Source organism: Xenopus tropicalis, chromosome 3, assembly GCF_000004195.4.
Source record: "Xenopus tropicalis strain Nigerian chromosome 3, UCB_Xtro_10.0, whole genome shotgun sequence".
NCBI lineage: Eukaryota > Metazoa > Chordata > Amphibia > Anura > Pipidae > Xenopus > Xenopus tropicalis.
In genome coordinates, this window is record NC_030679.2 from 22,207,548 (window position 1) to 22,234,254 (window position 26,707).

Consider the following 26,707-nt stretch of genomic DNA (forward strand, 5'->3'; position numbering starts at 1 on the left):
GGGGGGCATCTGGCCTAGGGGCACTAATCACAATAAGAGCATTTCCTTAGGATGACAATGCATGTTCTTGAACTGAACTGTATAGAGAGGATATGCTTAGTCACAGGCTAAAGGATATCTATACCTCCAAACAATGTAGGTCTCTATAAAAATATAATAATTGCAAAAAACAGCTTATATGTAAAACCCTGCTTTATCTAAATAAAACATTTTCATAATAATATACTTTTTTTTAGTAGTATATGCCATTGGGTACTCCTGAATGGAAAATCACCATTTTACATACTAAGGGCTGAGTGCACACAAACAAACCAAGGCACACAGATCACACCTTCACAAAATGGTGGATAAAGGGAAAAGATGTAAAAGGGCAATTTTAACTGATATATATATATTCCAGTTTGGCAAGATTCTTTAATCGGCCACTTAATGGCATAAACTATCTTTTGGTTAAGTATTAATTCTGAAAGTATAGTTCTCCTGGCCATAAGCTGGCCATACAGGGGCTAATAAAAGCTACCAATTTACCCCCTACAGACAAAATCATCACATTGTGGCCCATGTATAGGGGGCTAAGACTGCTTGCCGGACTAATGTCTGTGACCTAGCCAAACGAGCTGTTCTCTGCCAGCTTTACTCAGAATTATGTAACATCCATAAAGTGCTGGCAATGCACAGGAACATCACAGGAACCATGTTTCGTACTCACAAAGCCCTTTGAAGAGCCTTTCGGTGACGGTATAAGTCACCTGACTGCCTTGTGATCGCAAAGGTTGGGTTTCAGCTTCCCTTGTGAGGGAAATGTTTAATAAAGTTATTTTCCACTGGCCTGAATTTGTTGTGTTTGGGTTTGAGCATATATACAATGCTGAGTCACAGGCCATGCCTAACAATATGCCCAATCTGTGGGGAGAAAGCTGGACATGGTCATGATACCAGCTGGAAACTGATACTACGGCTGCCTGAAAGTTACTAAAAATAACTGACCTCTCCGTAAACTATGGATCCCAGGGGTCAGACAATAAGAGATGCAAACTAAATACAAATTAAATTAAAATACATATTATATCAAGTTTGATTTACCCTCCAACATTCTGTTTGAATGAATATGAATAAGATATTGCTAAGGGCTGCAGGATGCTCCTTTCAACTCTCTTTTTAAAGCCACATTATACTGACCAGCCATGATGTAAATATACTTATATTGCACCAACAAGGTGCAAATTAGTGTTCATTTCCTCTCAAAGCTCTGGTTAGTGCTGCTACCTTGCAGTGCTGGAGTCCTGACTTTAATACTGACCAGGGCCCTATCGCAAAGGATTTTGTATGCTATCCAACTGGCTGTGAGAGATAGCTCACATTTTATTCCCTTGATCCAAACCATATTGGCAAGTTCTCATCCACATACATGTCAGCAAGTCCTGGCGGGACACAAATGGTGTGGTCAGGGGATCAGTGTCTTAGATTGTGTTGTGACTGTTGGTCTGAATAAATGTCCCGATAGGGAGGTGACTATGCCAAGTGTGACCCTTGTCTGTTGTCCATCTGTTTGCTGATTGGTTAGACAGGATAAAACTGCATGGCTGCATTTAGAGCTCTGACGAACTGACCTTGAGCACAATGGGTATGTGGTATTGGCATTTTACAAAAGACTTATATTTATTTATTTATCCATAATCTTTCCTTTCAAGGAGGGGCATACCTTTAATTTTCCACTGGGGGGGATTATTTAGTTTTTTCCTGCAGCTAAAAGTATTGACTGCAACTAAATACTGATTGTAAGTTGTGCGGCTTTTCTCTCATCTGTGCTGTTATTTTATTTCTGTAGGTGAAATTATGTGGCTTTTACCCATAGTGCTTTGGAACATTAATGTAGGGAATGAGTTTCTAAGGATCTCATCCGGGTCCTCCATATAACATAAAGGTAACACTTCCAAATTGCATTGCTTAATATTACTGTTAGTTGATGACTTCTATCATATCTTAAAAGTTTTGGCAAGATTTTCAAATTTCATAAATAGTGTTAAAAATGTCTCATAAAAGAATATAAAGAAACCTTACCAGTAAATTAAATTACACATTTTGAACTATTTTTCACTGGCCTTCGTATATATTTCCTAGGGACCTTGTGACCCTTGCTAGATTTGCACAATATATAAAAACTATACTGCATGTGTATTTAAATGTCCCTCCCAGTCCCCAGTGCAGTTCCCTTGTATACAACAAACCTGCCAGCAATGGTGGCCGTCAGAGATTTGGGACAGCCTTTTTCTTTGTGGCCCTCTCATAAATCTGGGCCAGTAACCCTGCTGCAATCTTATACATAAAGTGATACTGAGTATGCCTTTCCATATTAATAAAGCCTTTCCTTTTTAATAAAGGCTGAGAAACAAAACCTGCACCGATGGCACTGTAGAAATGAAGTGCTGCTGATTCATTCTAGGCCAGAGAGGTAGGGTTACCTGAGTCACACTAGTCCTTGGGTTTATAGTGAGCTCATTGTTTGCACACGTGGTGCGTGACAGCTCTTGTAATAAACACTCCTCTGCCTTGTTATATAGCTCAGTATGTTTAGACAAAAACAGGGCAGCTGATAGTGAGTCACAGCCTCTGGCACTCAGTTCCAGTTGATTGGTTCTTATCTCTCAGAAGATTTTTGACTGGTTGCGGGCAGTTTCATCATGCTGAGAATGAACAATCACATTGGAGAAAGCAGATCTTCTAGAGTCTTCCCTTGGCCCTTATGACTTTTAACTTCAATCTTGTTTCCCCGCTTGGAAAATGAATTAGTAATATGAAGAAGTAATAACAATGTTCTGTGTGACATACAGAGGCATTTCTTAACTCTATGCAACCTGAGGCAGCCACTAAGATGCAGTGTCCCCTCAGTCCTTTTCCCATGCTTACTATTTCTCTACTATCACTGTAGTGACTGGGGCTGTGCTGTAAGAGTTAAATATGGAATTTAAAAAAGTGATTTTCTGCTCTGTATAATATATTTTGTGCTATATAAAATACACAGTGGTGTAAGGAGACTCAGCTGGGACCACAAACACATCCACATCCACCCATACAAGCCCACTGTTGGGATGCAGGAAGAGAGGGGCACAGGGGGCGCCCATATGGTGCAGTCAGGAGCAAAGGTGTGAGGCAGGTAAAATACAGGTTCTTAATGGATCCAGGCCCCATTTACTTCCTCCTATGGTTATGAGGTCTGCTGTATACAAGTTACAAGTTCAATCACTCTACCATCTAATTTCCTTTTAGTTATGGCACCAATATTTAAAGCACAGGTGCCCAAAGATCATATAGATCATGATCAAGTTGTAGATACTAAGTTAATTATAATTTCTTATAAACAGTTCATGTAGAACCATTATTTAGATACTTTCCATCATTTAGATCAGGCCAATTTAAGCTTTCACTGGGCCCTAGGAAAGGTATAACTGAAACCCAACAACTTTTCACCATAGAAATTTGTGTCATCACTACTCTCAAGAGGTCAACTTAAATATAACAAGGCAGACAATAAAGTATGCAGTCCAGAGATCCTATAATTTTGTCCATATACTGTAGGACACCATGAAAAAAAAAGGTTTCCACTAAGGATTCCTTAGGAACTTTGTTTCCATACAAAATTACAGTAAAAAAGAAATATAATGTTGTAAAGCCCTTTTAACTGAATGAGGGTCAGCCCCTTTGAGGAGATAATTCATGCAGAGTTATAGTACACGACAGGTCCAATAGCTTGTTTGTTTTTAGCTGCAAGTCTTCTCCACTTTCCCAAGTCCTGAGGAGTCCCAGCACCCCCCTCGGCAAGAGGCAGTGTAGGAGAGCAGCGAGCTATATGTCACTGACACTGGTGTTTGAACCTGTTCTACAAGCTGTGCCATAGGTAGAATGGCAGGGCTGTAACTGGCACAACTCTCAGAACCTGAACTAGCCAAGTTGCAGTCACACAGGTTATAGCTACGGGTACAATGTGTCTTAAAGGAACAGTAACACCAAAAAATTAAAGAGTTTTAAAGTAAATGAAATATAATGTACTGTTGCCCTGCACTGGTAAAAGTTGTGTGTTTGCTACAGTAACACTACTATAGTTTATATAAATAAGCTGCTGTGTAGCCCTGGGGGCAGCCATTTAAGCTGGAAAAAAGGAGAAAAGGCACAGGTTACATAGCAGATAACAGATAAGCTCTGTAGAATACAATAGTGTTTTATCTGTTATCTGCTAAGTGCCTGTGCCTTTTCTCCTTTGAATGGCTGCCCCCATGGCTACATAGCTGCATTCTTTATATAAACCATAGTAGTGTTTCTGAGGCAAACACCCCAGTTGTACCAGTGCAGGGCAGCAGTGCATTATATTGGAATTTCTTTCATACACTTGAATTTTTTGGTGTTACTGTTCTTTTAACTGAGAGGCACTGTCTCTGCAGACACAAGGGATGGATTTTGGCACATAAATATTTGTATTTATGCACTGCATGTAATATGCAGTGCCTCTTAGTACAGACGCAGGAAGGAGCAGAAGCCCTGCCGGGCAGCCTAATACCAATTATATTACATCTACTGCCGTTGCCAGTATGTGCTGAAATGGCTAGATCCAGTGAGAAACTGCAACATCCAGTCTGAATGCAATTAACTAAAATTTTGCATGCACATATCACAGTACAGGTCAGCATATACAGAAGAAATTTACTGTACCTGATACTTATGCTTTGTGACCTAAAGTGGAGGTAAACTGAATCGCAGCCATACTGGTTCAGCCAGAGTGTTATTTGCCACATGGCTTTAAGTTAATCTTTCCTATTGTCTGTGCTATTGGCAGAGCTTTGGCAGATCTCTCTGACATATCCTTAGTGCCCATTAATATGTGTAAAGCACCAAGCATTTCTTTTAACCACATTAGTTGCACATTAAGGGGCTGATTTACTAAAATTCATTTTTTTCTGGCCTTCAAAGTTGTATAAACTCGGACTGGTATAAATTCAAATTAAACTTGATTATTGTTGTATTTATAAAATGGCACAATAATACTGTTATCAGTCGTACGAAAATGTCAAGTTTACGAGTTTTCGAGCCAAAAGCATTGATAAAACTCAAAAAATGTGTTTAAACAGACATTCATTTCCATGAATTCCCTTTAATTTTTCCCAAACAAGAATTGCTCCAGCAGCCATTTTAGGAGCATTAGCACTCATTCTTGGAAAACAATGTGTTTAAGTTTCACTTAAACACATTGATAGGATTAACTTCCCCTTGAAACTGAGTGAAAAAGAAAACAATTATATTAACTTCCCCTTGAAAATGTGTCTAGGACAGGCTGTCACTGACTATGCTATTCCTCTACTATTCTAAGCCTCCACAGGACTCAATGGTACTTGACATATCCTGGCGATTTTCTTTTGGCCAACTGTTAATAAATCACAAATTATTTTTCTCAAAATTTCTTAGTAAATGTGCCCAAAGTCCTATGGTTCTGGTCTATTTATTGTTCTTTCATGTTGAACAGATTTAAGTCATACAAAAAAAATAACCTATATTGTAGCCGGTGTGAAGTATAGGACTGCCTTTTACTGCTGGGCTACTATGTAGTGACTTTCTGCAGCACAGGCTGTTTAGTGCCAACCTGACATGACACTATGCCACATGTGGCCAGCCTAGAAGTAAGAAAAGTAACCTTTGGCCAATGATTTGTGAATGCCTTTATGTACCATTTGACATCATGCTTATGTAGCCTTATTATCCCCTCAGTCTTCATACAGTGTATAATTGCCCTCCTCTATGCCCTATTATTATTTAATAAACTATCTTTGGGAAAATGATTTGGGTTACACTTTGATTTTCAGTGGTGAGGGAAAATATAGCACAGGGTTTGTTGCACACAGGCATACGGGCATATTCCAAGGGGGCCGCCCAAGGGAACGGAGAGCTCTGTCTATTCCTGGTGGGTCAGTGACCAAAGTGAATAAAGGTTAGGAGCCTAAAGGCTTTTTTATTATGGCCAATCAAATCTGACAAAGTGGAACTACTGTCTAGGGTTCCACACTGGGACAAATGGACAGTCTGTATGGTAAAAACAAGACACTGTTAGACAGTTTCCTATGCAGGTATGGCAGGGGGCTCAAACTCAATTTACCTGGGGGCCGCAGGAGGCAAAGTCAGGATGAGGCTGGGCCGCATAAGGGATTTCACAAAAAATTGGCTTTCAAGGGATAATGCAAGGCACGGCGGGCGGGAGCTGCTGATTGTTATGATGGCATAACGTCATTTCCGCAGTTATTATGGGAAGACATTGTGTGTGCACAATTAGCTCCTTAGCAGCTAATTGTGCACACAGAACGTCTTCCCATAATAACTGTTATGATGGCATAACGTCATTTCCGCAATCAGCAGCTCCCGCCCGCCGTGCCTTGCATTATCCCTTGAATCGCAATAAAAATCACGATCCATTCATTGCTTTTGAGAAGGCATTAGTGCGGGCCACAAAATATTGTACCGAGGGCCGCAAATGGCCCGCGAGTTTGAGACCCCTGAGGTATGGGATCTGTTGTCTGGATACCCTTTATCCAGAAAGCTCCTAATTATGGGAAGGTTATCACCCATACACCCATAGACTCTATTTTAATCAAATAATTCAAAATTTAAAAACATATTTCCTTTTTCTTTGTAAATATAAAACAGTACTTTGTACTCGATCCCAACTTAGATATAATCCTTATTTGAGGCAAAACAGTCCTGCTGGGTTTATTTAATGTTTAAATGATTTTTAGTGGACAAAGTCTGGAGATCCAAATTACAGAAAGATCCCTTATCCAGAAAACCCCAGATCCTGAGCATTCTGGATAGCAGGTCCCATACCTTGTACCACTAACCATTATGCCCAATTATCTTTCTTAGTGACAGGATGACAAACTGACACTGTTATATCTCAACTAAATTAAACGTTGTTTATTGAGTACATGTATAAACAAAGATGATTAAAAACATACACATGATCATTTTCAGACTAAAACAAAATGACACACAATTAAAACATGAATAAATTATGCTGGAATCGAACAGAACACTGGAGCCATGAGTATACAGCCACACAATGGCACTGATGCCATCATATAGTATATGTCCAAATCAATAAGGGGACAGCTGTACAGGCAAGGAGAAAGGAGTGCATCATCAGTAGAACTGCTAGGGTGGCTTGAAATGTATCGCAGGACTTGGATAAGCGAAGACAAGAGCATGTAAACAGATAATGCACATGAAGGAGAAGGGATAGGACCAGTTTGCCCTGTAAAGCAAACCAAAATCCTACAAAACAAAACATAAAAAGGGAAAAGATCTATATAACTAAGACTATAACTAAGCTATCAAATAATAAATATTACTTTCTATAACAGCCACAGTCACATTTTAGTGTAAAACTTCCAAGTGTTTCCTTCTACGTCCTATGAGATGTTACTATTAGGGATTTGTAGATCCAGAGCAGGGCTAATATTGGCCTTCCCTGTCATAGCCATTTATCCAGTGTAGGACTGGGACCAGTCCCATAGAAATTAGATGGAGACCAAATGGTAGAGATTAATTAGAGGTTTTATATGCTTATGCTGGAATTAAGAAAGGGCTAATGGAATTTATGCAAGACTGGGGCCTGCTGGGAGTTTCTCTGGTGCCCTAGCGAGCAAGACCGACCCTGCAGTTACTACCACCTGTTACAGTAGCTGGAGATTTAGTAGAATAGATTGTGCATATGTTCTGATAAATAGGGGGTTCATAGTCATTTCTACATACAAAACTTTTACCCAGGGGGACACCATGTTGATGACCATAAATATGGCATCCATGACTTCACGAATCTCTGACACTTGGGGGCTGATTTACTTACCCACGAACGGGTCGAATGGAGTCCGATTGCGTTTTTTTCGTAATGATCGGTACTTTGCGATTTTTTCGTATGTTTTTTCGGATTCTTTACGAATTTTTCGGATCCAATACGATTTTTGCGTAAAAACGCGAGTTTTCCTATCCATTACGAAAGTTGCGTAAAAAGTTGCGCATTTTGCGTAGCGTTAAAACTTACGCGAAAAGTTGCGCATTTTTCGTAGCGCAACTTTTTACACAACTTTCGTAATGGATACGAAAAACTCGCGTTTTTACGCAAATATCGTATTGGTAACGAAAAATTCGTACAGAATCCGAAAAAATCGCAAAACATACGAAAAAGTCGCAAAATGTTCGTTTTCAAGTCGGAACTTTTCCAATTCGGGTCAGATTCGTGGGTTAGTAAATCAGCCCCTTGGTCACTGTACTTGACAGGGTCAGACTGGGCCGCCGGGAAAAGATCTGATCCCTGTCTGCACTCCCCCAGCCACATTAGGCGGCAGCCCTGGTGGGCCCTGACCCCCCCAGTCCAACCTTAGTACTTGGTAAAAAAAAAAACAATAGCACACTTTTGGTCTTTTTGGTAAATCAAACCGGCAGAACTGGGTTGCTTTCATTGAGTACTGGCTCTTGATCCTAATTGCATCTCTTGTTCAGATGATGCGGCCTGGGATACCCAACACTAGAGGATGTTATTTGCTCTTTAATATTCCCATTTCAAGGGCAAGCCAATGATGGAATGTAATGGAAAGTGGTCCAGCAGTTGAAATGATTGTAATATTTACAAAGCATGAATGATATCCTTTCACATTTGTTTGGAGGCTACTGGCCCAATAGATTTGTGGCTAAACCAGTACACTCCAGTGTTACTAAGGTTTCCACCACCAGAAATGGAATAAAGCCCTTCTCTAGCTTTGCAACATAAAGTTTAACTATGCACTGTACAATCCTTTATTCTCCTTACAGCAAAACTTACTTCACTGCACATATTATAGTATTTCATAAATATTCCTTCTAATAAATAAACACTGATTGTTTAAACTATTTAGATGGTGATTCAAACACCAAATAAGTAACAGATATATCGATACTGAAGTTGCCATCTGTATGTTATAATATAAATATATATCTTATGTTACTTAAAGGGGTTGTTCACTTTTGACCTTTAGTATTTTGTAGAGAGCACCTTTCTAAGACAGTTTTCAGTTGGTCTTCATTCTTCATTATTTGTGCTTTGTTTTAATGTTATGTATATTTTGGACTCATTTATAATATACATTAAAGTGTAGATGTTTAAACTATAGGTTGCAAAGCTACTGTGCTGTTAAAAGACTGTATTCTGTTCTGGTCTTTTACTGGGGGGAGGGGAATTGGCATGAAAGCATGAATGAGCAGCATAGGAGAGACTGGGAAAAGCTCACATGTAGCTTATTCATCCTGTAAGAAAATTCTATTCCTTTTATATGTAGTTATCACGGAGTGACAGATGGTTTTACAAGGTATTTGTGAGACAAGGAAAAAGCAAATACATGATAAACTGCCATACAATTCTGTACACCTGGCTATTGCACTTCAGCTAGGACACTGATTTGGTTAAGCCACAATACTGGTTTTTATCACATGACCCTATATCACCTATGCACACTATCGATAATCCGGGTACCTTATAAACAGAGCAAAGGACGTGTCTGAGAAAAAAAAGAATACGTGCTCAGTATGATAGAGGGGACAGGTAAGGCGTGTTTCCTAATACTACCAGTGCAAGCTATGAAGTGAGATGTTGCAGAGCAAGGTGCAGGTGCACAGTATATAAAAATGTTCATTAAAACAGTAGTCAGAGGCAAACATGCATAACTGTTAGCAAATAACGGGCTCTCTGCTTCCAATTAAGTTCTTTCAAGTGCAAAACAAGTCTTCCTGAATCGACTTCCATACATTAGCAACCATGGAAGATGCATAATTTAATACAACAAGAAGGGGGGTAAGAATAAAATGATCCGTAAAACTTTCATTCTCCATCGCAGGATAGAACCCCATTTCTGTAGAAGGGTCCATGTCACCCTGACACAGAGGAAAGTTCTTGCTCGCTAGAGGAGCTAATTTGCCTCTCCACTTTCTTCTGTTTGATTTTTTGAATAATATCCACTTTCTTCTCAAAGTAGCTAACCAACACTGCCTCTGTAAGCATCGAGGCCAGGATCTGTTCAAAAGAGATTGCCCACTCCGCGTCTACTGTGCTTCCATATTTAGCAGCGGCATTAGCAGCTTCACATCCTACTAGTACAGTGTCATCTGCAATATCCTCACACTGGAGTGAACCAGCACTAACCATGGAATATGAGGATACTGATGTGTCGTCCTTTGTTTCATCATCAGAGGTTGGCTGTGTAGGACTATTTCCATCCGTTGCAGCTCTGTCTTCTTGGAGGTTCTGGATCTGCTCTAGTGGGGTAAGTAGGCTTGTAGCGCTGGAGGGGACTGGGATACACGTTTCAGCCTGCTCTTGCCTCTCGGTTGCATTCATATGTCGGTTCTCTAAACTGGAACTTGGCTCTTCTTCCTCGCTAGAAGGTTCTCTGGTCATATTCTCTGGACAGGTCTCAGCATTTCTGAGGGGCGGGTTGGAGAACTTTTTTCCTACCTCGCCGATTCGCAGCAGAAGGCTTGCAACAGTGGCAATGGCGTGGTACAACTCTTGTTCCTGCGGATCCTCACTGAACATGTTATAGAATGTTTTACACAACTCTATAAACTGTTCCTAAACAACAGAAAAAAATTTCAATCATCCCATTTAAATTATACAACATTACTAGGGCTTGCTGAGAAGCCGAAAACTGTAACCGATTCTGACTAGCTGAATAAGGCCACTTGAGCTAAGGCCCCTCAAAGCCTTGCCCTTATTACATTTAAAGGGGTGGTTCACCTAAAAGTTAACTTTTAGTATGTTATAGAACCAACTTTGCAATTGGTTGCAATTTTTTTTTTTTTAAATAGTTTTTGCCTTCCTCTTCTACATCTTTTCTAGCTTTAAAATGGGGGTCAGTGACCTCAGCAGCAAAACAACTATTGCTCTGTGAGGCTACAATTTTATTGTTATTTTTTATTCTATTCCATCCCTCTTCTAATTAATATTCCAACGTCTGGTTCCTAAGGTAAACAACACCCTAGCTACCAAACTGGAGAGATGCTGAACAAAGCTAAATAACTGAAAAAAACACTTAACGTTAAATGACAGGTGAACCCTCCCCTTTAAATTGAAAAATGAGCCATACTGACGAAGGGCGGGAGTTTGTATCAGTGCGCAATGCTACTGTTCCTGTTTAATCACTAGAGAGCCAAAGGTGGTTTACTTAGCTAAGCAGATGTTTGCTAATGGTTAAAAATTAAGTAATACCGCAACAAAGCTAAAACTGTGCACAAATATTCCATTTCCCACTTCTTGATTTTACTTTTTCTCAGAAATGAATATCGCTACTTTAAAGGTGCAGGAAACCAAAATTAAATTTACTTCTTGTTTATCCTGGAGCCCTGTGTGTAAAATCACAGTTTTTCCATTTGCGTAACAGGTGGAGCATACCCCATGGCTGTGGGGGCACTGATAAAATCCTGCTGCCCCCCTCCTGCTCTTCCTATGCCCACTTGCCCTGATATTTGACTAAACAGCTATTGTCATTATGGAGGAATTAACTCAAGCAGTTATAATAAAAGAGGAATAAAATAAGAAAAAAAAAATACTGGGGCTTCAAATTAATGCTTACACTGGTTTTGCCCCAATTTGGTAACATCTAGTTAACCATAGGCTGCCCATGCCAGCTACTGTATTTAAACTAAAGCCTATTTATACACCATCCCAGAATTGCATCCATTTCCTATTTAATAGGCATAATATCTGTGTATCCAATAATGTAGTATCTGCACATTTCTAAGTTGGAACATGACAGGATCTTTTCACATGGATTAAACCACAGGAAGATTTCTTTTATTTACCTGGTTCATTTTTGGCAAGTCCTTGATAGTCTCCTTTTTCTGCTCTTTCTCACTGGCCCACATACGGAGATAATATTTATAGTCCACGGAACTGGTTGTCTTTTCATCTGTAACACAACACCTACATTTAATATTACTAACTATATTATATATATATATATATATATATATATATATATATACATATATATATATATAGTATCAAACGTATAATTGTCAGTCTATAACACATAGTGCTACAGAACTGTCTCTGCTAAAAACACATGTAAAGTCTATTATCTGTATTGTCTGTTTTGTAGCCGCAACAAGTAGCTGTGTGTGTCAGTGCCCTAAAACCTAACACAACTAATCACCAGTTATCTCAAAATGGTTTAATGCTAAGAAGAAAGAGACCTAAGGTCTGATTGGTTGTTCTGGGCTACTGAACCAATGCAATTTTCAGACATAGAAAATCTATCAATCTGACCTTTACAAGTGATAAAAAAAGGAATCTCAACTCTTGCGGGCTATGTGGCTTAAAAAGTGGGCATACACTGAAAGATCAGCTCGTTTGGTGACCTCACCAAATGAGCAGATCTTTCCATATGCACTCCTTGAGGTGGGCGATGCTGGATGGATCCGATCCGGCCTCGGGCCAAACGATTAAACCACATTACCGGGAGACAGCCCATGCGCTCCTCATTCCGACTGGAACAGAGGTCCATATAATTTCAATCACTGTTTGAGCAACTAGCAGTGATTCCCAACCAGTGGCTCAGGAGCAATAAGTAACTCCCTTGTATTTTGCTCCCAGGGGCCTTAAAGCAGGCGCTGTTTTTTTTTTTGTCTTTTTTAATTCCAGGCTTGGGGCAAATTTTGGTTACATAAGAACCAAGGTGTACTGCCAAACAGAACCTTATTTCGGCTACCAGTCCACACAGGCGCTACCAAATAGCCAATCACAGCCCATTTTTAGTGCCCCAGGAATAGGTTTTTAATACTTGTGTTGCTTCCCCACTTTTTTTACATTTGAATGCGGCTCACAGGTAGAAAAGGGACCTCTGAACTAAAGGCTCAAGCAAATGGCTTTCCTGTACAATTTACCTTGTACAGCTGCCCCATGCATTTAAATGTACAGCCCTCCTTGTCCTAGGGAAATACCCTCTGTGTGTGTCTAGAGCCTATCTATTGCCACTGAAGGGCAAACTAGGCATGCATATAACATAGCTGTGAAATTGGCAGTTAGAAATGAGTATCTTAAAAGTAACACACCCTGACATACACTGAGAGCGTTACTAATAAATACCTTTCTTCTCAGGAGAATTTCCTTGCACAGCTGTGGGTTCATTTCCCTGTCCATCGGAGTCTAAAGGAGCGGGAAAAGGGTTTCAGAAATTCTAATCTCTAAACGTTTGATTATTTAAAATGATCCCTAAAGGTAAAACATGTCATTTGTAAAAGCAGCATTCTATTCCATGTAGTCTTGAAGGGGGTCACCGTGCAAACACACTTTTTTTTCTAAGCAGCTTGCCAATATACATTATTGGACATTTTCAATGGTTTTAAATGTTTCTTGTAAATGTAACTAATGTAATATTAAAAGCTAGTTATATGTCTGGCTATTTATATTCCCCACATTTCTGGTTCTGACAGCTGAAATGATGTAGCAGAAACTTGCAGATTACCAAATCTGGAGAAAAACTTTTCCTAAATTGTTTCAAGAGTCAGAACCAAAGGTATAAAACAGTAATGTTCCAAATAGCTATTACATTTACCATTGAAAGGTTGCTGAGAATTACATTTCCTTTTATTGTATGAAAGTTTTGGGAAGAGATCCCTTTTAATAAAAAAACAAAAAAAACAATAGAAACCCCTCTGAATGGTTAAAATGGGAAGCCATAGTTTAAAGAAAAATGCACAGAAGGCAAGTCCTTCTTATACACAGGGTATATTCAACTTTTAGAACTAAACATAGATCCTCATAGTTAAAGGACAAAACTACACAATTTGGTTACTGAATGGCAAGAAAATGTGAGTAAATGACTGTAGACATTATAATTTATGACAGAGTTTAGCTACAAGGTGATAAGATGGTTTATGTTTAAACACAGAGGTGCTTTGAGTCTAGCACTATTGCCACAAAATAGAAACTGACCTGGGAACTCACACTGCAGAATGAGATCCAGCTCGGACAGAAAGGGAGATACTGCAGTCAGAAAGAGAGGGGGGTAAAGGTGAGGGTGGCAGAAAAAGACAAGAAATAGAGAGTGCAGGGCACTTATAGAGGGAGATGCTAAGAAAAGGGAGAGGTGTGGCAGTCTTTAACTGTTGATTTAGCATAATATTAATCCATAGACTTTGACCATGCACATTTGCTGTGGAAAAATGTGGTGCTATGGCAATTGTGGGTCAGAAATGCAAACAAACAACTTATGTGTAGGGTAGCTCTGTGATATACAGGGGCAATTTTTTTTATAGTGTGAAAGCCAACATCACGGTGATGTTTCCCATAGCAACCAATCAGTAATTAGATATGAACATTTACCTACAAGTTGGAAAACTAAAGCAAAGCTCTGATTTGTTGCTATGGGCAACATCACCAGTGAAGTTGGCTTACACTGTATAATAATAAATATGCCCCTTGCTGTGGCAAGGAATAGGTAAATGGACCAGTTACCTTCTGGGTGTAGGTCCTCTGTGAAAAAACTGGTGGCTTCTAGGGCAGACTCTGTTTCCTCAGGGCCCAGAGCTACAAAGAAAAGTACATTTTAAATAAGGCAACAATGTTGTGCCATTAAACCACTGGCAGTAGGAAACCATAAGTAAAGGCGGCCACAGACGTTCAGATTTTAATCTTCTTCCGTTCGGATATCGATTGTATGTTTAAATGCAATGATCTAAATCTAACATTCAGACTAAAACTGAAGGATAAAGCCCTTTAATTAACGAATCAAAGGATGTTCTGACAGCCCTGCCCTACATAATTCATCCATTGTTTACTTGAGTACAAAGTGCCTAAGGGCTGTGGCACACGGGGAGATTATTCGCCGATCAAATCTCCCTTGTCGCGGGCGACTAATCTCCCGAAATGCCATCCCACTGGCTAAAATGTAAATCGTCGGCAGGATGGCATACAAGGTGCGCCGATTGGCCGAAATCGCCAAAGTTGCCAACTTTGGTGATCGCGCCGCTGCGTATGCCATCCCACCACGCTGCGACTAATCTCCCGTGTGCCACAGCCCTAAGAGAAAACAACCTCCCTTGCTCAGTAAAGACTGCTCTCAGTGCCTGCCTCAGCGAAGCTTACAATCTAAGTTCCAGAGTCACACAACAAAACCACTTACCCCCATATGTAATAAAAGGCATTAGGGCACTGCCCAATAGCAGTAACCCATAACAACCACCAATAAGATGTTTGCTTTAAAAAAGGTGACCAGTAAATACCACCTGCTGATTGGTTGCTATGGGTTATTGCTCCAGGGCAGACATAGTGCCTTTTATTACATAATCCCCTTAGGGTCAATTTAATTTACATCTTATAAAGTCACACATGTATATGTGTGTGTGTGTGAGAAACATTTTGGGGAATTTTCCCAATTGTGTCAGCTTGCCGAATCAAGCATCCGGGACTAAGTTGGTAATAAATACTCACCTGGAGGCATATGCAGCTTATAGAGGAATTTTAGCTTTTCAGTCATGTCTCCATGATACATGCCACCTAGCAAAGGAAAAAACAGCTTGTCAGGTTCTCGGATAGTCATCCAGACTAATGACACTTGTGAAATGAGAAATAATATAGAGAAAATAATATGGACAAAACCAGGTTACTGAAACAACATAAAATCAATATGTCTGAAATTCAACAAAGCAACACTCCCAATCCTGTGCTGTTTGAGCAGAAACCTAGAGTTTTAAAATTGATACAATAGTTGCAGACATTCAACAGCTGCTGCAAAATGTGCCTGTCACACTTAAACACCTGAGAGAGGAACATTTAAGGGAAGATTTATCAAAATGTGAGATTAGAACTCATCACAAAAAAACTCACCAGGGCCATATCTATATATAGGCACTCGAGGGGCTGTGCCTAGGGCAGCAGCCTTCATGTGCCTATATAATCAATTAAAAAAGAAGTTAAGAGTTCACAAATCCCATAGGAATGAATAGAAAGCGGGTGAGTTTTTATAAAGTGAGCTCTAATCTCACATTTTTAATAAATCTGGCCCTTAAAGTTTTAAGTTCAATTTTAAAAAAACTGGTACAAAAAAAAATTGCTAAACTTACCAAGCCCTGTTACAAATTCTTTGAAGTTTATAAGTGAGTCTTTGTTGCTGTCCAGCAGGCGGAATATACGGGTGGCCAGAATAGGGGCATGTTGGCCACAGGACCAGGGAGTGAGTTGATTAAATAGTTCTTGAAACTGCTGCAGGTCTATACGATATTGTTCCAGATAGGGCAGGCTAGGGTCGTGTCTGCTCCCAGAGGTGCGGTTTCCTCCCCAGTAACAATTCATTAGATGCTGGGCCTAAGAAATACAGGAACAAGAGTAGCACTATAATAGTGAAAAGAAATCAGTCCAACGATTAGTCAAAGCAGCATTAATGGGTTTTTGCAAGAAGACCGAAAAAGCCTTTTGCTACCAACTTAACAATTCATAGGAAGACATTGTAGTGCTAATGGTTTTCAGAGGGCACTGATTTGGGTAAGACAGGCCCATGGGTTGTCAATGGAGCAACACAATTCAGTTTTCTTGTAAATGTGGCCATACACGGTAAGATTTCCTCGAGTGAATCTTTCCCCCGATATGCCCACCTTGGGCGGGCGATATTATGTAAAATAAAGGGGACACAAAAGTAAGAGCGAGGACCACATCAGTGAGGTGATGCGGTCCTCTATCCGATAGAAAAATTAAGCCTGCCCTGGACAATATCTAGATAGATAAGCTGCTGAATCGTTCTGAAGGACCCAAATCAGCAGCTTAAATCTGTCTGTCTACAGCCACCTTAAATCTCTACTGACACCCTCTCTGCCTATGTGCTGAAGGTCTAGAACAAACTGAGGTTATCATTTTGAGTGACAAACTTACAGGGACAGATATAGTAGCAGATAGAAAACGCATGTGCCTTGGACGCAACTGTAGTACAATAAAGTCTAGCAAACTATACTTACCTTAAACAACACATACAGATCCTCCAGCTCTTCCATAGAGAAACCTAGATCAGTGGAAATGGCTCTCACCTAAAAGGCAAAAGTAAAATATAGCATTATCAGACAGTTTATTGAAAAAATGATCAACATATTATTTCAGTACATGTATGTATATCCTGTGGTGGAAAGCATTTAAACACTTATAACGAATGTATATGTATTCAAATTGATTAATGTACTTTAATGCCTTTTGGTTTTTAAGAATAAAGTGTAATATAAAGTTTTCTGCTGGTGGCATTATCTACGTAAGAAAGTAATAACTTGATCATCAAGAACACAGTAATGTAATAAAGGTCATAAGGACTCACAAATACTAGCCATAGATGGGCCCATAAAAGCTGCTGGCCTGGTACCTCCAGAATGAGTTAGTAGTTTATTGGCCTGTGTATGTGGCCTACTGCTCAGTTTGCCTGACATCTGGCCAAAAATCATCAAGATATCTATCAGGCAGGTTTGAAAACCTCTTTGGACAAGGACCTCATTGCGTTAATGAGTTGGCCACAGTCCGATATATCTCCACAAGTCCCACTGTATGATCATCGGATCAGTTCAATTTGGCCGAGAGCGTGGATTGGCAGATCAGGCCTAAATCCGCTCATCTGGCGACCTCAACAAACAAACGAATATCATTGTATATGGCCAGTTTTACTAACGAAGCTGCTATGTATGTTCTCCCCATGTCTGTGTGGGTTTCCTCCTATATTCTAAAACAGGCAAGTTAATTTATTTCTGAAAGAATTGAAAGAAGTGTATGCGAGCGTAATGTTGTCCTTAGTTTGTAAGTTACACTGTGCCAGGGAATGCTGCATAATCTCTGTGGTTAGTATATAAGCAGATTATGTCTACTCTATATAAATAAATAATAAAAGAAACTTTATAAACTGTCACAGATAAGCCTTGTCCTGTTGGTCAGAGTAAAGTTGCTTTGCTAAGTGCAATACTTATACTATACTTACATATATACAGATATCTGTATTATTCAATGTTCTTACATAGGAAAAACCTTTTAGTAAAGTAATTAAAAAATCTTGCATGTCTATCCCAGTTGACTTACTATGCTTCTTTTGGCAGTGTCTTCCAAACTCTGTATCACTTTCAGCCTCTGCTTGAACCGCATCTGCTCAATGTCATCAGATCTGAGAGCGCTGAACTTCTACAAACAGAAAAAGCGACAAACATTGCCTTAAATGATGACAGTACTAAAAAAACAAAAGTAAAAAAAAACCTGTATACTTGAGGTTCCACATTATGAGATGTGTGGGCAGTGATAAAACTCGGCATGACAAAGCATGCATGGCATGACAAAATCCCTTGTTAAAGGAGATCTAAACCCTAAAAATGAATATGCCTTATTTTATATACTAAACTGACTGCACTAGCCACAAGTTTCAGCATCTCTATGGTAGTAATGATATAGGTCTTCTGTTCTGTTAGAACTGTCCAGGACAGTGGACATACTCAGTGGGCTCTGAGCAGCTGTTGAGAAGCTAAGCGGTCATCTTAAATTATCAAGCAGAAAATGAGGCTGGCCTGTTGAATAAGCTGATTATTAAATTCTGATGCTAACTGCACTGGTTTCAGAGCTGCCATGTTATGTGAATCCGAATGAATTACTAATCAGCCTTATACTGTTACATTTATATTCTGTATATGCAGTATATTGTAAGTGGATCCCTAAGCTCAACTAACAGCAGCACAGAGCATGAGCAGTGTATCAGCAGAAAAGAAGATAGGGAGCTTCTTTGGAAGCACAGATCTTCCCTGCTTAGTACGCTAGAGAAACCGAGTTCCTCCTGCAGGGGATACAGCAGCAGAGGGAGGAGTTGCTTTCTACTTCTGGTGTTCTGTCTCCTAGTGGTGGTTGCTATACCCAGTGTTACCTGTGTCCCACAAAATGTAGATTTTCCCCAAGGGGTTATTACCTCATAGGAAGCCTCGATAAGCTCAAAAATGTCTACTTCGGGGGGCGGTTCATCCCCAATGGTAAGCAGTGCATGCAGGTGTGGGATAGGAGGAGAAACACTCTGCTTGTTCAAAACATTGTCCAAATATCTTGGGAAATAAAGAGAGTTATTTTAGACATTTGCAAATTCCCAATCGCTCATTTTAAATGTGTAAAAGGGGAAATCCAGCTTCTGAACCAAAATTTGTTAAAGAGCCCCAACTCAGAAGCCCCTAATATCACTGTAACAGGAACTACATAACCCACAATCCATTCCACTGCGATGTTCCTTTCCATACTGACATCAAGTGTGCAGGGAATTGTGGGACTTGGAGGATGAAGGCTGAGGACAGCCGACTATTGTTACATTTTATTGGTTTACTTTTTATTTTATTACATCAGCAGGAGAACAGGGGGCCAGGTTTAGGTAACTAACCAGAAAACATATTGGGGTTGATTCACTAAAGTGTGATAAATTTTATCGCACGTTTTTTTGCGTTAAATTAGACGCGATAATTAGCGCGCGATTCACTATAGTATTATCGCGTGCGTTAAGTCACCATATCGCATGCGTTATTTTTCGCGCGACGCATGCGGTAGTTTTAATACATGCGTTAATTAACACACAGAAAAGAATACTAACGCATGATTCACAAACAGTAAGGCGCGCTAAATATCGCATTAGGCTATGTGAAAATTAACACCTACTTCATCCAGGCGATAATTATAGAAAAGTACAGTTAATGAGCTTTTGGCAATAAAACATGGACTTTGCAGTGTTATTTATTCAAGTCTGTGTTTCCCCTAGAGTGACGCAGCCTCCGGTTTGCAGGGAAATGGTCATTTTTAATACAGTAATTTTCCGCAAGTATTGGCGTGTATGGCTAACATGGCATGCGTTCATTCGCACGACTATTTATATGCGGCTACAAGTGATGAAATGTTTCGCCAGGCATGGATTCGCAGCGAATTTTTGGACGTGCGGCAAATTTTTCCGTGGCAAATTTTTTCATGCGTTACGCAAAACAATCTGCCAATGGCCAAAAATTCGCCACGCAAAAATTCACCGCGCGTCCAAAAATTGACACAGGCGTCAAAAAAATAATAGTCGCGGGCAACAATTTTTTTGCCCGCACAACATTTTTGCCGTTTCGTGGATATTTTCGAAAGATTTGCTAATTTTTCACCAAAGATAACCAGAACACATTTGCTCATCACTAGTGGCTACTATTTATAAGCATCTACTATTTATATGTGGCTAATATTTATATACACTATTTATATGCACTATTTATATACACTATTTATATGCTTCTATTTATATGCTACTATTTATATGCTACCATTTACATGTGGCTACTATTTATATGATACTATTTATATGCTACCATTTATATGTGGCTAATATTTATATACACTATTTATTTGCTACTATTTATATGCTACCAATTATATGTGGCTAATATTTATATACACTATTTATATGCGGCGACAATTTATATACACTATTTATAAGCTACTATTTATATCCAGCGACTATACGCGTGCGTTATTTAGCGCATGTACCGTCAAATACCGCACGAAAATAGTCTTCGCGAGTTAAATAACGCATGCAATATCGCGCGTAAAATAGCGCAAGTATGCTAATAGTGAATCGTGCGAAAAGTCGCGATAATTTAGACGCGATGAAATTTTTAACGCACGCTATAAATAGCGCACGTTTTATCGCACTTTAGTGAATCGGCCCCATTATTACATTACAAATCATAAAAAGCCTGCATATTTTTTAATTGATGTATAGTGCAAAGTTGCTTGAAATTACTTTTACTTTTCAAAAAGCCCAAGTTGTGTTTGGGTGGAGTTCCCTTTTAACTTTGAAAACAGAATACAAAAACAATTATTTTGAGAATAAAACATTTGCTTCTTTGGTTTTAGCAGCTCGTCAGTGTCGGACTGGCCCACCAGGATACCAGGAAAACTCCGGTGGGCCCAGGTGTCAGGGGGCCCTCCTGCTCCTGATCATTTGGCCAGTTTCATGGTCATTCCCTATTTCTCAATGGGAACAAAGAGGAGAAATAGATGGAAGGATAGATGCTAGCATGTAAATGAAAGAGACTAGGAGAATAAAGTGGTTGAGTGAGTAAAGGAGGAAAAATTGTTTATAGAATTGTTTATATTTTTTGGTGGGCCCCTGGGGTCCCAGTCCGACACTGGCTCTTGTGGTAGTAGGTACCTTCCAAGGATAGTCATAGCTTCTCCTTCATCCATGCAGTTCATCAGACTCTCCATGTTAGCCTCTAGGACAGCCAATGACAGCTGCAGGATCAGTTTGATGCCTTCAAAGAAAAAGCAGTCCACCACCACTACTGCACTCTCGAATGGCATGACACTCAAAAACAAGGTGAGGAACCAGGAGAGGGAGATGGTAGAGATAACTCCAAGCTCTTGCATCTTCTCAGACAGCTGGGGCAGGTACAAACGGGTCAGTTCTTCAAACACACCTTGGTCCACCAATGCTCCTGTGCATACAGATTTCTTTGTTTACCAACAGTAGCTTTTAACCAGTACTATTTATTTTAGTTCAGACTGTTCGTTTGTTTATCTCTATTCAGGGCTGTGAAAAACGGGGAGATTAGTCGCCCGCGACAATCTCCCTGAAATGCCAACCCTCCGGCGAGAATGCAAATCGTCAGTGGGATGGCATACACGGCGCAGCGATCACGAAGCTGCCTTGAAAGGAAACTTCAGCGATTCCGGTGCCGCGTAATTAGGGAGCAGAGGTGGGCACAGGGAATAAACAAGCCCTGTGCTTACCACTTGCCCAATGGCGCTGAAGCAAGGTGCAGAGCACAGCAAGACTACAGATGCAAGTGCTATTTAAAGGTGCATGAAGCAGTTGCATCCAGGGGCCTCTTAAATGATTTCTTACGTATCTTAGAAGACACAGCCAGGGATCTCCGTTTCTGGTTCAACTGCTTGGCTAGAGTCCCATACAAAAGACATTAAAGCAATGAAAATCTGTCTGTATTTTGCCATTTCTTTCACTGCTGGTTTTGACTACATGTGCAACTGAAAAATGTTGAAGTAGTCCACTCTTCCCACACCAATACCCCTGAGGCACAAACAGCCCCCACCCAGCCCAATAAATAGTGAGTGTCTGTGGCACCTTACAGCCCCCGTGGAATTCCCAGTACCCAGAGGCACAAACAGCCCCCCCAGCCCAATAAATAGTGACTGTATGTGGCACCTTAGAGCCCCCCTGGCATTCCCAGTACCCAGAGGCACAAACAGCCCCACCCCCCAGCCCAATAAATAGTAACTGTATGTGGAACCTTAGAGCCCCCCTGGCATTCCCAGTACCCAGAGGCACAAACAGCCCCCCCAGCCCAATAAATAGTGACTGTCTGTGGCATCTTACAGGCCCCCTGGCATTCACAGTACCAAGAGGCACAAACAGCCCCCCTCAGCCCAATAAATAGTGACTGTGCCTCTGGGTACTGGGAATGCCAGGGGGCCTGTAAGATGCCACAGACAGTCACTATTTATTGGGTTGGGGGGGCTGTTTGTGCCTCTTGGAACTGGGAATGCCAGGGGAGCTGTAATGTGCAACAGACAGTCACTATTTATTGGGCTGGGGGGGCTGTTTGTGCCTCTGGGTACTGGGAATGCCAGGGGGGCTGTAAGGTGCCACAGACGGTCACTATTTATTGGGCTGGGGGGCTGTTTTTGCCTCTGGGTACTGGGAATGCCAGGGGGGCTGTAATGTGCCACAGACAGTCACTATTTATTGGGCTGGCGGGTGGGGCTGTTTGTACAGCCCCCCTGGCATTCCCAGTACCCAGAGGCACCAGGGCTGTGGAGTCGGTAGATACATTCTCCGACTCCTCAGTTTCTGATACTTCCGACTCCGACTCCTCTGTTTTTAATATGCTAATATATTTTATACATCCAGGAAGGGGCAGGGGGGAAGGGGCAATTAAAACACAACTGAACTGATAATAAACTGATAGACAATTTTATCTATACTCCTACTCCTAATGATTTCCCTAGAATCCCATAGTCATGTTTAAAGTTTAAGCTAACATTACAGCTGAATTACAGCAGTTTTTCAAATGTTTTAAGTCTTCAGTCTTGAACTATTGACTATCCATTCCCTTGTATTTCTTGTCCTGCAAGAATTAGTTATCAGTGAGAGTTAGGCTGGGTTCCCAGTGGGCATTGGGTTCCCTGTAACAGAGGAACACGATGCAGTGGAGCTGCCGCACCTTAACTGTGCGTTACATCCCATTTAGTGAAGCATACAGTCAATGAAAAGCTTCATGGTCACTCAACGTGTTCGTTTATGCACTACGTGCATTGGGCTTTATTCTTATAGCAGAGAAGTAATTAATTATGACTGTTTGTGAATTGGGACATTTAAACTTGCTTTATTTTTATTTATTTTTTTATTCCCATTTAAATTTAGTAGGAGTCGGAGTCGGTTCATTTTTTTCCGACTCCAGGTACCCAAAATTGCCTCCCACTCCACAGCCCTGCCAATAATTGCCCTATCCTGCAAACTATTTATTATTTTGAATGCTTTAGTACAAAATACCTGTTAAAACTTGGCTTTGGCGATGCAGGGGAAGTATTGGGGGAAGCAACCACTATACGGTGATTGATTGATCGAGCCTAGCCTGACTCCTTCCTATACAGAAGCAAGGCTAGACCCGATCAATCGATCGCCGCATAGTGGCTGCTTCCCCCGATACTTCCCCTGCATTGCCGTATCACCTTTCTTCAAATGACCAGAAGCCAACTTTTAACAGGTATTTTGTACTAAAGCTTTCAAAATAATAAATGGTTTGCAGGATACAGCAATTATTGGTGCAGAGTAGAGTAGATTTTTTACTTGAAATTTTTTAGTGATACTTTTCCTTTAATATGATTGAGGTTTAGACTCACCCACTACCCGCGTGTTGTAGTAATCTGGAAGCATGCGCTCACACAAGGACACCAGAAGCCAGAAAGCCTCTTCCTCATTACAGTAAAGCAGCAGAACAGAGGTCACTATATTCATGGCCTGCAAACAATAACAGGTTACTCACTTTCATACATTCAAACATTTCTACGAACATGCAATACCTGCCTTCTGCTTTAAAGCACAGTGTCCCAGAAAGGAACCTGCGACCATGAATGCAATCAGTGGCACATTTATTAAAGAAGGCATAAACCCTATTCAGTGTAAACTTGCTAAAGAGCTCCGAGTACCTTTGCAATTTACATTACAGTACAAACTGTGCACTCATAAGGAACATGGATAAGCACATACATTTTAATACCAGTGGGAGAAGGGGAAACATGAGGGCTGCACATACATGCATAACCAGTTGCATGTAATCCAAATTGTGCAACATTAATCACCTATAGGCATGAAACACAAAGAGACAACACCAAAGGCAGTAGTTACACAAAGGGCTACCTAAAGCTGGCCATACACGCACCGATAGTATCGTACGAAACCTCGTTTTGCACGATATTCGGTGTATGTATGGCGGATCGCGAAGACTGTGGATATCACTCGTCTTGTTGATCGGGCAGGTTAAAAGATTTTGATCAGGCACCCAAACAAAAATCGGCAGATGGAGGTAGAATTCCTATTGTTTTTAGCGGATGATTCAGCCCTAAACGTCAGTGGGCGAAACTATTAGAATGCCGTAATTGCTATGGAATGGCCACCTTTAGAGTCTTAGAATGCACTCTGCACTGTGCCTTGATCTTCATGAACAAAGGTAGGTGTGACTGGGAAACTGGCACAAAAAGCACATATAGATAAGTGCAGATAACATAGTAACTTAGCAATAGGTGCAAGTGCTGTGTGTATGGTATTTACATAAGCACGGTTTTGCACTAATTTTTCCCCTTGGAGCTGTGCCTATGTTTCCTTAATTAGCCCCCCAAGCACTTTTACTTTTTGGTGTATTCTATAAAAAAGTATAATATAGCAGCACAGCATTACCTGGCAATAACCAATATTTGGGTTGCGGAAAGCATATGCAGTGAGCACCCTGCGAAGTGCCGCTATGCCAAGTTCATTCTGGAAGGCAGGATGCTCTGGCATGGAACGATGAAGATCCCTTTCTATCTCATCTGTTGCCAAGTTGCATCTTCCCATGGATTTTTCCACTAAGTCTGCATAATAACCAGGGTGTGTCACCATCTCGTTGGATGCTCCTAAAGATATGTTTAGAAAAGCTTAATATTATAATAAAAATATACATGAAACACATCCCCATTCTCTTACCATAGGTCAAATAACAGTGCTCTGTAATAATCAGATCCTACCTATATGTAATAATTAATCAGTAAAATATAAAATACAAACACCTTGGGGCACATTTACTAATCCACGAATCCAAATCAGGAATGGAAAAAAATCGTATTTGAAAGAAAATTTCATAAGATCCCAAATATCACGAAAATGCTTACGAAAAAATCGTATTAGTCACGATAATATCGTATTGGCGATCTGAAAGTCACTACATTTTCGTTCCGAACAATTGTAAACAGCGGTAAAACCTTTCCGATTTTTTAGTGTAAACGTCCGAAAAAGTCGTGCGCCGTACGAAAAAGTCGTGCGGACGCCCGAAAAAATCGGCGAAAATACGCTCGGAGCGTTCGCATGAACGCTCGCCCGTTCGTGCTTTTGTAAATGTGCCCCCTTGTGTTAAAAGAATGCCATGTAAACGTGGTGCAGGTAAGTAAAAGCCAACAGCCCATATGATGCTCATTCCATGGCACCCACCAGAGCTGCATGAACAGCCCTAGTAATAAATGAAAGCAGGGTGAAAATTGGGCAAAAAACTTGGCACAAAGTGCAGTTTTCTTTGCATTTTAAACCTTGTAACTGAGCCCTTGAGTCAACCGTAGCCATAACTCTTCTCACCTGAAAACAGAAGCCAGAGCTCCCCTCGCAGGTTTTCTGGAATTCCCTTTAGCACTAGCTCTCGGGTCTTTGATGTGCGGTACATACACATGCCCCGACCGTACTCGAGAAAATGGATGTTCCACGACTCTTCCTTCATTTTTTCTTTATCCTGAGGAGAAAAGGGAAACATTAACACACAGGAGAACAAAATGCATTAAGAGAACTGCTTTCTTCTGTTCACTAGCATTTTAAGATCAGTTTGCTTTATATAAAACATATGTGCATTGTATTGTGAGCTAAAATTTAAAAAAAAATTATAATTTGTAAGATACTGTCATTTATATAACAAATAGCCTACAGGTCTAAATATACATGCAGTCTCTTATAAGATTGAAACATGAACACGTGCAATATTGCAAATGGATGCCAAACCTTTACAGTATTGGACATAATCCACTACATTACTCCTTCCCCCTATTTGAAAGGGAGAAAGTAGAAGATTGTGCATCTGCAATAATGCTACTTAATGTAAATAACTCCAAAATAGTGATTTTTTTTTTTCAACACAATGCACTGCAAATGATTGATTTTTATGAAAAAAAAAAAACCCTGACATTTAAAAGTTTACATTAACATTCCATATAAAGGGTAATATTTATAGCTGGTCTTTATTTTTTTTTTATTATTTGTGCTTTTTGAATTATTTCACTTCTTGTTGAATTCTCAAGTTATGAATTTTTTTTATTATTTGTGCTTTTTGAATTATTTCACTTCTCCAGGTATGAAAAATGTCCCCAAAGCTTGTT

The 26,707-nt window shown here is 40.2% G+C and overlaps 1 protein-coding gene across 2 annotated transcripts in view; it reads right to left on the minus strand.

Annotated features, from left to right (window-relative positions):
• Positions 1 to 6,936: 6,936 nt before the first annotated feature.
• tbc1d9b (TBC1 domain family member 9B) overlaps positions 6,937 to 26,707 on the minus strand; it is a 40,490-nt gene continuing 20,719 nt past the window's right edge. The window contains 15 exon segments of one of the 2 annotated variants that reach the window (NM_001113841.1): positions 6,937 to 7,861; positions 8,293 to 10,636; positions 11,866 to 11,972; positions 13,151 to 13,210; positions 14,000 to 14,050; positions 14,522 to 14,593; positions 15,497 to 15,562; positions 16,129 to 16,369; positions 17,014 to 17,082; positions 18,107 to 18,205; positions 18,975 to 19,104; positions 21,228 to 21,513; positions 23,939 to 24,056; positions 24,993 to 25,207; positions 25,920 to 26,070. In NM_001113841.1, the coding sequence (NP_001107313.1) occupies positions 9,935 to 10,636; positions 11,866 to 11,972; positions 13,151 to 13,210; positions 14,000 to 14,050; positions 14,522 to 14,593; positions 15,497 to 15,562; positions 16,129 to 16,369; positions 17,014 to 17,082; positions 18,107 to 18,205; positions 18,975 to 19,104; positions 21,228 to 21,513; positions 23,939 to 24,056; positions 24,993 to 25,207; positions 25,920 to 26,070 (2,367 nt within the window). In that variant the 3' untranslated portion in view covers positions 6,937 to 7,861; positions 8,293 to 9,934. 2 annotated transcript variants of the gene reach the window in all.